Below are 12,605 nucleotides of genomic sequence, written 5' to 3'. Positions count from 1 at the left end.
AACAATCGGACATAGTCGTAAAGAATGTCTGTTCCATTTCATGTAATGGGAGGGAATAGCATTGACTGATACATGTGTGGTGGTTCTACAGAACTGCACAGATTCACCGAAAGATGTACCTGGTTCAGATAGTGAGACGTGTTACGATGGAAATCAGGTCGTCGGTATAAACACAGAGGATGTCACAGATATAGAAGTTGAGGAACACTCTGTGCCAGTAACACAGGTTATCTTATTTTCACTGCCGAGAACATTTTTTACAAGTACACAAAGTCACTTTTGTAGGATCTGAGTTTTTCACAGCGGTGACTCTGATGATGACTGTCTTCTGGGTTGTAGCAACGTGTAGTCTGGTAGAAGTTTACCAGCGTTTCAGAGTTCCTTGCTGCCTCCGTCGTCAGGGCGATGAGTTGGTAACCTGTCAGATTACACGGTGCTACAACCCAGAAGACGGCCATCTTCAAACACACTATTGAGTTTTTCATCTGTTGTTCTATCTGTCCATCCAGAGGAAATGACCCACTTCTGGTGAATGGATTTTGAAGAGTGCTTTCCAAAATGTGTTCAGTGGATTATGTTTTGTTGCACATTGCTTATAGAGTACTAGTTTTAATCAGTCCTTAATTTAGGAAAGTAATTAAATATTGAGTAGATTATGAAATGTTTTAAACAGTGTTATAACCACAGGAACATTGTGTTTCTTCATCCCCTCCATTAACCCTTTGAAACCAAAGCTCATCTGAATAATTTTGAAGAATTCATTCCGTATCACTAAGAAAGCACAACTCTTCAACATTACAAAGATAGCTGGTTATGTTAGGTTATGTTAGGTTGGTTAGGTTAGGTTAGGGTAAGGAAATAATTGCTGTTTGTTAAAGTAGGTGGCGCATGTAGTTACAACTGGGCTTTAAATTGTTAAGCATTGTTTTGATAGTACATCCTGCCACTGAACATAGTTTTCAGGACAGTAGACTGATCGACACCCATTTCTTCAATACCTGTTGGAAATCTTGGGTCTGCAGAAGACTAACATCTGTAAGTATAATAATGACAACCGGAAGATGGGAACAGAACCAATATTCAAAACACTGTTTATATCAAATATAATTCAGACAACACACAATGTCCAGATTGTATCATCAGTCTGCTACTGTCATCATTGCTTAGAGAATCATCAGTTGTCCTGTTATAGACCCAGAACAGTAATGATAACTCTATCCTGCTGTGTAGGAACAGAGTGTAACAAAGTTATGAAGGAAATGAAGTTCGATCTGCTAACATTCATAGATTCTGAAAATGGTTCTGCAGTAAGTGACACTGATATTAGGGTAAGCTGAGTTACCAGACTGCACTTACAGTGAATCTTGCCTAGGATGATGAACCGTGTGGTTTAGTCTTTCCACTGGAATGAGGACTGTCTGTCTGTATGCGGTAGCCCTCTAGTGGCCTTTCCATCAACTTTGAGTTACAACTGACCAGATGGTCAATCCTTTACTGTTCTGTAATTTCCTCTTCTCATGTTCCTTTTATCTTCTCTCTTTCGATGGCTTGACATTCCTTTGCCTGGTCCTGGTGGACCATCTTACAGGATGGGGTTGTTAATAGTTGTGTTGTCTGTGCCTGTGAACTTTAACGGTGCGTGGGCTAAATACTCGATGATGATCTCTTGAGGTTGAGGCACGTTTGGGATTAGTGTCCCTTCAAGTGTAAACAGTTTTGTTTGTATGTATTATTTTATATTTCAATACAATACAAGGTTTTAAGACTCTGAAATGCTGGTAAACTTCTACCAGATTACACAGCAAAACATCTGAAAAGGCAGTTATGTTTATTTAAGCTGATTTTGTGAAAATATATTAACAAGAGTAGCAACACTATATGCTGTTAGTCAAAATCCATCAAGACAACTGCATAACCTCACTTCCTGATACTTAAGTTCCCACACACAAATTAATTTAACTTCTTGTGTGCCAGTTTTTCTAACAAAATCTGACTGGGTCAAGAGAACTTCAGTTTGGACATTACGGCATGGAATGAGAATCTGGGAAGATGTGGCATAAGTGACATTTGCAAGTCTTCCATGCACTGGAGACACGATGCCCCTGAACCTTGTTCCTACCAGGCTGTCATTCAGGAGTCCAACCGATGCATATTGAACTCAGACCTGACAAACTAAATGCATTAGCACATTTACAATATCTCGATAATTTTATAACCTAGCATTCATGTTATGTAAATTCTTCATGTACCACACAGAATTAACAGTTTAAACTAATATGGAGGCCCATAATTCTTGCAATATTTATAAAACACACCTTCCACTAAATTCTGGTCATGTGATGGGGTTTGGTAAGTAAAGTAAAGTTTGTCCCACTATACGCCATGTAGGCGCTTGGGTGGAGAGACGGTATAGCTCCTCTCTTCCTTGACCTCGGCACTAGATGGGGGGTGTGGTCAGCATCACGCTCCGGTCGGCTTTACCTCCGGGAAAGGACCCCCGGTACCCATCGTAGAGGAGGCTGGGTGGGCCCCAGAGGCTAGAGGAAAAATCCTCTGCCCCCGTCGGGGATCGAACCCCGGTCGTCCAGCCCGTAGCTAGTCACTATACTGACTGAGCTATCCAAAAAAACATAATTATCACCTTGGTTTCAGACTCATTCTTTCTCCTCTTCATGTTATGTTCATCCAGAAATTTTTCTCATTTCTTTAACAGAGTCCTTTGAGTGAACATCAACCTTTACACAGTGGAGAGAGTCCATATGCATGTAATGTGTGCAAAAAATCATTTCGTCAAAATGGTGGTCTCAGGACACATCAAGTCACGCACAGTGGAGAGAGTCCATATGCATGTAATGTGTGCAGTAAATCATTTCACTCAGAGGGGTCATATGAAGAGACATCAAAGTATATATCATTGAGACTGTTCTTATGTGTGATGAATGATCAGTGCATACGTAGTACATAGTATCCTAAATCCTATGACATGTAAGATATTTTCCTGCCCTGAGATTCTGAATAAATGTCAACACGTGCAGAGAATATGTTCCGATACTGGAGTAACGTCTTACCTGTTCACACAAAACAGAAGATATATTTGAAAAAAAAAAAAGATTGGCAAAAATAAACAGCTTTAAGGGTTTCAGTGAAAGTTCTGTAAGTTCTTTAGAACTATGAAACTAATATATTCGTCTCAGCTTATTTGGCCTGCTCTTCCAATCCTCTTTGCCTACTAAATATGATGCAACACTAATTCATTCAGAACATAACAGAAAAATCTTAATAACAGACTCCATGCAGCAGAGTTCTTGACAGTCATCAAGGAATTCCCAGTCTTTCATTGAACCCTAAGTTTCACAGCTTGAGACACTCGAATCAAATACACACACTTTAGAAATCTCGAAAAAAGACTTTTAAAACAAATGCTAGGTCGGAGAAAACATAACATTAATCTATTTTAAGGGATATATTTTGTTTCATTTACGATTCATTAAGGTTACAAGAACAAGAAATAAAATTCTAGCTGGAATATTGCATGGAAGCGAGCACGAGGAAAATTTCCACTTAAAGCCGTCGTGCACAGTTAATCTACAAAAAATTTTTATAAACAAGGTTATACGAGAAATTCAGATTACACATCACGATATAAACTTAAATATTGCTCACAAATCAAACTGTGCGAAACACGAAGTATTTAAACATACCATAATCTTCTTTCCTTTATACTCCAACATAATACACGATCGCCCAACCTCCTGACCGGCTCCCCTGAAAAAGAAGTGAGGTTAGGATCGAATATTTCCGAAAAACCAATATTATTCTAACCTATAGCTAGTGTAAGATAACAGCATTAACATACAAAGGACATACTTGGGACTCGGGCTTTCTTTTAGTCGACATATTTCGCCTTACGTTTCAAACCAACAACGTAGAACACACAATTTACAAACTCAATTGCTCAATGCAAAATGGGCATAGAGTACAGAGTATAGAAGTTCGTAAACAATCACAAGGTACTGTAACCTGTACGAAAGACTTTCTAATGGAACGTCTGAAGAAAATCTACTCCCTCCCAAACCTGCTCCACGGTCCAGGTATTTCTTCATTCAATTGTATGCTTTTCTCGACTGTTACGAAATGTATATGTTAATCTCTGTGTACAGAAAACCACGCGTCAGTTTCTTATATTATGAGAAGAACACCAGATTCATAAGGAACCACTAAAGTAGACTCATGATGTAATTTATGTTCTTGACAACCAAATACGGTGCTTATGCGATTACAATCGCGGTGCCCGAATTTATAACTTGTGTTGGGCAAGGCCGTGGTTTAGGCAACACGGAGTTTTCCTCCGTGGCATCCCAACAATTACTCCATTCACACACAGAAGAAGGCAATGGCAAACCACTTCTGGATCATCTGCCAAGAACGTATATGAACAGGTCCCAGTCCGAGAAAAGGATGGAAGGATCCTGTTCATATGGACCTGTCGTCAGACAGAACACTACAAATAAAATACAGACGGATTAAAACAAATAATTAATATAATATTCACAATATGACGCAATTACACTATCTTATCAGACGTACGCCGCTTTCGCACTACGAAAACTCTTTTATAGAAGCTTAGCAGCAAAGAGACGTGAAAACTAAGCGAAAGGATTCATAATTCATATGACAGCCTAACAGAGGATGCGTGATATTAAAATATGACGAGAATCGAACTCGAGCCGGAGAGAACGAAAATACGTCCCCGTGACAAAATCTAAAAATGTGAAAATCGGCGCTTCTTGTGTCTACGTGCTCTTTCGGTCGACTCTCAAGAGTCCATGTGCGTTGTTTGATCTTAGTTTACGAAAAAGATCAAGATGGCTGCCTCCATCATCAAGGCGATGAGATTCAAGGTCAACATAATTTAACCTCGCCCTGGATATCTATATTAACGTCTATACTTGAGCTTAACACACGCGGTTCAATTTGTTTGTACGAATGATTTATCATTTATTGGTTTCATTGACATAGAAATGTTAATTTTCACCGGAATTAATTTCATCCTGACTAGAGTAATTTTGTTGCTACTCTGTGCTGTGTAATCTGAGCACTTACGTGAATTAAGAATAAGCAACGAATCCGATTAGTTTAATTTCATGTTAATATTTTTGCTGTTTCTAAATGATTACAATAAACTTTCAGCCCTTCTCAACTCTTTAAATCCCAGTGGTAAATGTATATACCATCTGCTTTAATAATAACTATCTTAATTTTGTATTTATGGATATCATATGATTCTCACTTTAACCCTTTGAAGCCGAAGATCGTCTGAATATTATTTACGAATCCAGTCCGTACCGCGAAGAAAACACTACACCTCACCATTACGAAAATCAGCTGGTTAACCCTTTGAAGCCGAAGATCGTCTGAATATTATTTACGAATCCAGACCGTACCGCGAAGAAAACACTTCACTTAACCATTAGAAGTCGAATCAGGCGGTACCACATAAGATTTAACAAAAGAACATCCCGGTCAAAGCCTTAAACATAAAAATAAACTTTGTGGGATTTGAGGTTCTGACGGAGTTGGTTTGTCAAGCCTCTGGGGCTTGTTGGTAGATACCAATGTTTCGGAGGATCTGTTGCTTCTATCCGCAGGTCTGAAGAACTGTGAGCCCAAGCCCACATGGTGTCCAAACTCTTCTGTTATTTACCTGTACTCCGATCTTAATCTGTATGTGACAGGATTTAATCTTGTACGATGGACAGATACATCTTTCAGCTCTGTGTATGTGGACGATACTTTTTGGCTTCATCCACACACGTGCTTAATTCTCTAGCTAAGATTACAGATGCTTACAAATAAGAGAAATTCAGACCTCGGTTTATTTTATTTAATTATTTTATTTTTTATATTCGACTTTAATGACTTTGACTGCAAGATAAACCAGTTACGCGGGAGCAGCGTGTTCGAGATTCAATAATACGTGAGGATGATGTTCATGCCCTGATCCGGGTAGAGAATCTGCCGTGTCAGATGGTTCTTGAACACAGGAATTATTATTTTCTGCTCGATGGAAACCCCGAACAGTTTGAAGCCCAAAATTTGTCGAAATAATATTCAAGAACGCAGTCTGTACCAGGAATGAAAGACAACACTTCACAGTTAAAAAGAGATCGGTAGTTAATGACAGTTTGTTACGAGAATCGAAGCAGTTTGAATTGCTAGTCCTCCTAAGAGAGGGGGCCTATATATTTAAAGTTTTAAAATACATGATAGATCTGTTTTGTGTGAATTTTGGGGAAAATATTAATGGGAGTCTATCAGAACATTCAGTCTACAGAAGGAAACGATCAGTAGCCATAAACTGTAAGTGAATGTAGAAGTTTGTATTGTTCAATAAACCAGTTTCTATGTATGGGCTTGTACACTTTTCTCTGATCCTTACTGTCAAAGCTCCTAAGGTATATTAGGTTTCCCATATTTTTCATTCAACATTTCAAGCTTTCGAGGCTCTTTAAGGTTTGATAATTGTGTTGGTTAATCAGAGCACTTGAAATACATTGTTTCTGTGTTCTAGTACCATAATGTCAGAAGAGATATTGTACATTGATCTGAATCATTCAAACAGAGATTCCTTTGAAACACAGGGAGTCAGAATGATGTTCATAAGAACATAAAACATGCTGATGATAGGAAACTTAAAACTGTTTGTCCACTTGGGTGCGAGCAGTGGTTGTCAGCTGACGTGCCACTGAGAGAAATGGACTCGTCTCCGGGAGAGCTGCGCCTAGATGCTACGTGCGTCGAGGGAGCGGGTCCCGGCTGCGAACCGGGGCCCTTGGCTAAAGGTTTCAGCGCGGTGGGGTGATCTTTAGTGGGGAGCGGTGTCGAGGAATCCAAACTTCTAACTCCCCAGCGCCTGGCCCAGAAGAGGAATGCCTTCTCGACACCAGGACATGATCAATCTGATTGACCACATCCATACTTGGTACCTTCCAAACAAAGGACAAGTTTCTGAAGTGTCCTTCGAGCCTTATCTTGCACATTCTGTCTCCTAAAGGCTCGAAACCTAAATAGCTTCGTTTTTATCCACCCTGCCACGTCCATCCCATACTTCAGCACCTCCGTCATCATGTGGCCACGGTCAGTGTCGCGGTTCGCTTCCGAGTCCGTGAACGTTTGCCAGGGTCCATTACCAAAATGATCCATCCGAGGCTCTTTTGAGAGTATCCTAACAGTACTCGTTTTCCGGGGTGGGGTTGTTATAACCCCAAGCCCCAACCTGGAGGACCAGGGTATCGCTCTTAGTCTGGCGCATCGCCTTAGACCTGTCCGGCTTGGGTGACCCTACCATGAGCCGAAGCTCCGGCCGGCATAGCCCTTTCACACGTGAGCTGAAGTGACTGCTAGAGATAGAAATCCCAGCGAAACGCATTGGACCCTTTCAGACGAGAGCCGCGGTGAACCTGTGCGAGCGGCTCATCAGCCACTATGCAGCTCTCCCCGCTAGAAGCGGCTTATGGCGGGGAGAGTCTTGCCTGCTTCGACATGGAACCCTTTCACACACGCAAAGGAACTTGAATTTGTAGGAAAAAGAGGTGGTTAGAGCAAAAATTTTAATATCAAACGTACCTACGGAACAAGTCAGCGATTTTAAATACTAAATTAGTCCGTTCCTTAGCTATCTTCAATGCTTTCTTGTAAACGTGACTATTTCTATGTTCCTGCAATCCACACTGAACAATATCTGTATGTTGGTACTCGTGTAAATCTAAGCCGCTGTTCAAAGTCTTGTAGCACCGATGTGAGATGTTCATCCTGGAAAGATAACATCTTTTTATCTATTAAATTTGTTACCAGCTACCAAATATGACACTGTCTCATCCAGTTCTATTGATTTGTAACTTAAAATACAAATGAAAAGGGAAAAATACAAGAGCTGAGAGGGTTTACAATGATCCGAGCTGTGCAATAAACAAATCATACTGTCGTCTACATAGGGATTTTAATTCTGTTATTATAATCATCGCTTTTCCAATTTCCATTAAGGAGTGTTGACAACTTAATATATTTCACTAAAATAATTAACACTTTAAAATAAGCACGGTACGCTTCCGTGATAAGAGAAATAATCTAAAATACTTCATCCAAGTATAAAAAGTAATCAAGTATATCAAACTGCTTACATGAATATGAAATATATCTTAGTGCGAAACAATTTATATTTCACAGAATTTATTACAAACTTTTCTCGACTTACTGCGAGCAGGCAACAATTTTTTTAATAGTGGCCAGGCTCATCACTGCGTAATATCAGTCGGACTACATTTTTTCAGTCCCAAACTTTAGGGACAAACATAAGCTAACCTTAGATACCCACAAATGCTCAGGTAGAATAGAAGAAATTTAATGAACAAATCAAAATTATTGTTCTCTGGCCAGAATACATTCTGTAATTAATTAGTCTTTATGGAAATATTATCTAAAAATTATACCGCTTCGACTGATTTAATTGAATGAGTTATGAAAATAATTATCGATAGTAAAAAGAAAATTTGGAGAAAAAGCATGACAGTCCATGTTTAAATAAGCAACTTTTATTTTTGTATTATTATCATTCTTATGTCCCACTACACGCCATGTAGGCACTTGGCGTTAACCTCGACACTAGATAGGGGCAGGCAGCCCTCGGAGGAGGAAAAACCCTTTGTCCATGTTGGGGATCAAGTCTATAATCACTCAGCTACCCCAGATCCCCTTTCTATCAATGAAGATTATTAATTATAAACAAGTCTGTAGCGTATCGTCCCAGCGAATTATGTTCATTCTGTGTGTGAAAGTGATGGGTAGGAATAAACAAATGTGTCTGTAGTCTTAAGTAAATGCCTGGAATTATAGGGTAGCATGCAGAATTTAAATCCAGTTATATTTTTTTTTCCTTAAAATCCATCTGCTACATGTGGAGCTGAATCCTACCTTCAATGTGTCTATTCCTCATATTCACGGCGATTCAAATTCAGTAGATTTAAGAATACGCATGTAAAATTGCCTGTGTAATTACAAACCTTCGTTTTCTTCATCTGACAGCTCACGTCTTACGTAGTATAAAAGTAAGTCACGGATCCCATACTCATTCCGCTTGGACACTGCAAGCGATTTCTTAATAAACTCACTCGTCATATTTATTTCGTGACCAAAGAGTTCCCAGCACCTGCGACAAGTATAAATTTATAAAATGAACAAACACGATTAAATCCACGTTTACGGATCACTAATTTGTGTCTGTAAGCGTATACTGTATTCAAATCAACCAAAATTCAAATTGATTTAATTATTATAATGCAATTTAAATTTTAGTTAATAAATAAACTACAATACTGTAACAAGACGCAGCAGCAATTATTCATATATATATTTTAACTCTTAATGACAAGAAATGCAGTAGAATCTTATGATCTGTCACACCTGATATACTTAAATATAAAACAGCTTTAAATCACTGGGAGAAAAAGTTCAAAATTCAGTCCTGCAAGCAAAGTCTGAAAATTACATGTTAATGACAATAAACAAAGAATAATGACTTAACCTCAATTTTGATATTCACGTCCTCGACAAAGAGAGCAAAGTCCTGATGGTAGCATTTCATTTCATCTGGAAAGTTCTCTATAACAAAGTCCAATTGCACCTGCTATGCCATTCTCTTGAGAAATACTAATTTTATTTAAATTTCTGGAACATGAAAATTTGAAATTGTTCCCATACGTGGGCACCTCTAGTGACAGGATACATATTCAAATGTCTGCACAAATATTACATATCCGTTCCTTCATTTCAGTAAATTCTGATGACAACTGTGAAATTGTAGACATTTCTTGGAATACCCCCCAAAAGAATATAATTAATATAATAAGCCTGGAGTAACAAAGGAACTGACCCAATGGCACATGGCAGAAGGGGTAGAGATCTGACTTGTTGAAACCTTTCAAATTTCATTCTGTATCATCTTCAAACAACTACCAGAAATAACACATCATATTTTCTTGTGGGGTAACGTTCTGTAACTTCGATATAATTGTCGATGGTGAAACAAATGAAATATATCGTAACAAATGTATACTTTCACTGGTCTTATTAAAAGAGAAATGGTTTTCAGATCACGTCATACAGTATTTATAAGGAACATATTCAAAATGTAAACAAACTGATATTAAAGTGATAATTAGATATGTGCACAGGTCCAATTTGTTTTAACTCAAACCCAAATACTTAAGTAAGATGACAAACTTAAAATTCGTCAGTCAAAATAAGAATCAAGCTTGTTTCGTATAACAGGTTGTAACCGTCCCACTCCCGTCTGCTGTTGGAGTTGCCCGGCTCGGTTGCAGTCTTGTCGATCCTTGTCGTATGTGATGTAATTCGGGATTTCTGCTCATGTAGGCATGGAACTTTTCTCAGGGAATATTACATGGAGGGGTATAAGCTGAAGGTTTCGGTAATGGCTTCGAGACTGAAGTGCGTAGTTTTTTGCAAGCACAATTTATTTCTTTTACGATTCACATCCACTGGCCGAATCGAGCTACAAAACAATTTAGGATGTTGCTTCCTCTGAATTCCAGAAAAGAGTGTCCTCACAAGAAAACTTTCCTGTCCTTTAGTCATAGGACTTCCCCCTTAACTTTCACAAAAAATGATGTATTTGGGCAGTAATGATGCCCTAGCTCACGTGGACCATTAAAAAAAACCTTTAGCCGGCGGGTGCCCCCTGCAAGAATTTTGGGGGTCACACGGTGCGATAATTCTTTCCTTTACAGTCGTAACAAGTGAAACTCGTAAATCTTTATTACTTGTTTCCAATTTATTTTTATTTGTGCCTCACCGGGACTCGAACCCAGAACGCGCGGTCACAAGGTGTAACACGCACGTTACTTTGTGATTATAAAACATATAAGCAAGTGTGACAATTATGATGCTGAAGAGCTCTGTTGACATATAAGATATACAATTTGTGGAAGTAAGGAGAACCTAAGATACTCAGGATAATAATGCAGTTGTTAATACGCAAACAATTTTTTGTTGTTGCGAAGTGTTTGGAAAGAAAATCACCCATCTACAATATTTATTTTTTCATAATTACAAAACCAAAACTAATGCAACGTGCATTTGTTTTGAACTCACCTTCAATCAAGTGCATTTTTTCCCTCTTCTGTGGCCCTTCCCTCAGCAAGGATCACTTCCTCTGAAAACACAGACCACAATCTTGCATTTTGGAAAACAAAATTGAATTTTCAAAGCGGAAATTAAGATGAGATTGACCGACATGACAGTAAATTTCTCTTCTATGCCACCATAAATGAGAAACATTTTGATTTACTTTCTCATTTATAGTAAATCTTTCAACTGATTTTTCCTAGCCCTGGTATTAGATCTGAAGATAACAAATTCGCCTCGTGTATGTACGTTAAATGAATTATTTGAAATAAGAGCAGTAAGAGGTGCAGAGGTAAAATAGTTTCACTGGTTATTAATATCTGTTACATGACGTGTATCTATGAAATTGTTTTCTTATTGTCATTCAGATTGTTCCATCAGTGGAAGTCAATTTAGAAATCCTTCAGGCATTTCTGTTGCTCAAAGAAACGAACAGAGCGGAACAACAGGGGAATCCCTAAATTGGGTAGGAGAAATAACAGACCTGCATATTTTATTGTTTTATTTTGATGTCAGAATGATAAATGAGAGGCAAAATGACACAAGATTATGTTATAGACAGTACAGGAGCATTTTCACAGTCAGTGTAAATGAAAAATATGTAAGATGTGGTTTTATTCTGCTCTTTGATTCCATTCCATTAAAAGCGTGACAAATTTTAAATATTTGGGAGCAACGATAATAAATCGAAATGATACTCATGAGGAAATCAGGAGGCGACCATATTCTGGAAATGCTTGACAATTTTCAGTTCGAAATATTTCGACTTCCCGTCTGATTTCTGAGAGACTAAAGATCAATATGTACAAAACAATAATTTTGCCCGTTGTCTCTCTCTCTGAGGGAGGAACATAGATTGCAGGTGTCTGAGAAATTGTAATTATGAAACTAATATAGTGCAAGTCATTTTTGAAAGAAGTCCTATTCTTTTACTTGTGGGACCATATCCATCAAACATTTGCTCCATGGCAGTTCACATTTTACGGTAATGTTTCATGCGGTTATCAAAACCCAAAAACTATTGCCCCCCCCCCCCCAACAAAGCATTCAATCATGTGAACACTGTGACAAAAGAGTGAGAAATCCTTCTTATGCACAACTATGTGAATGTAACACAAACAGTTTTAGCTTTGGTGACTCTGTTAAATACCTCGTACATCTACCGGTATCTCTGCTTCATTATGTTGTTTCTACATTGTTCATAGATGGCAGGATGAGCACTTCGCAATTGATATACGATCTGTGGTTGGTAATCCATCTTCTATCGTCAATCATTGACCGGTGTTTGCTATAATCTGCAAAGAAGTTTTAGACGAGAGCGCCTGGCATAAATGTATAAGGTAAGTAATTTGTGTTTAAATGCCCTCCTCAATTGGCCTGATTCTTTTAACCTTCCTTCTTTT

The 12,605-nt window shown here is 38.4% G+C and overlaps 1 protein-coding gene across 2 annotated transcripts; it reads right to left on the bottom strand.

The window, feature by feature from the left end:
- Positions 1-1,809: 1,809 nt before the first annotated feature.
- Positions 1,810-12,497, bottom strand: LOC147870799 (uncharacterized). Of its 2 annotated transcripts, none has more exons than XM_087341921.1 (6): positions 12,353-12,497; positions 11,170-11,230; positions 9,060-9,205; positions 7,627-7,812; positions 3,702-3,765; positions 1,810-3,068 (listed from the first exon to the last, which is right to left on the bottom strand). In XM_087341921.1, the coding sequence occupies exons 4-6, from the start codon at positions 7,809-7,811 to the stop codon at positions 2,970-2,972; spliced, it is 348 nt and encodes a 115-aa protein (XP_087198047.1). In that variant the 5' UTR covers position 7,812; positions 9,060-9,205; positions 11,170-11,230; positions 12,353-12,497; the 3' UTR covers positions 1,810-2,969. The 2 variants fall into 2 exon arrangements, with proteins under 2 accessions (XP_087198047.1, XP_087198048.1); XM_087341922.1 differs by having other exon boundaries at positions 1,810-2,616.
- Positions 12,498-12,605: the final 108 nt, after the last annotated feature.

Source organism: Zootermopsis nevadensis, unplaced genomic scaffold (assembly GCF_977971745.1).
Source record: "Zootermopsis nevadensis isolate Lab colony 2312 unplaced genomic scaffold, Znev_1.0 Znev_ptg000197l, whole genome shotgun sequence".
NCBI classification, from domain to species: Eukaryota; Metazoa; Arthropoda; class Insecta; order Blattodea; family Termopsidae; genus Zootermopsis; species Zootermopsis nevadensis.
This window is presented reverse-complemented; position numbering and strand designations above follow the sequence as displayed.

Coding starts and splice junctions, on each gene's coding strand:
- LOC147870799 (XM_087341921.1), bottom strand. CDS start 7,811: ATGAACATCTCACATCGGTGCTACAAGACTTTGAACAGCGGCTTAGAT. Junction 3,766..7,626: donor ATCGCTGACTTGTTCCGTAG/GTACGTTTGATA, acceptor CTTCTTTTTCAG/GGGAGCCGGTCAGGAGGTTG. Junction 3,069..3,701: donor ATAAAGGAAAGAAGATTATG/GTATGTTTAAAT, acceptor TTGTGTGAACAG/GTAAGACGTTACTCCAGTAT.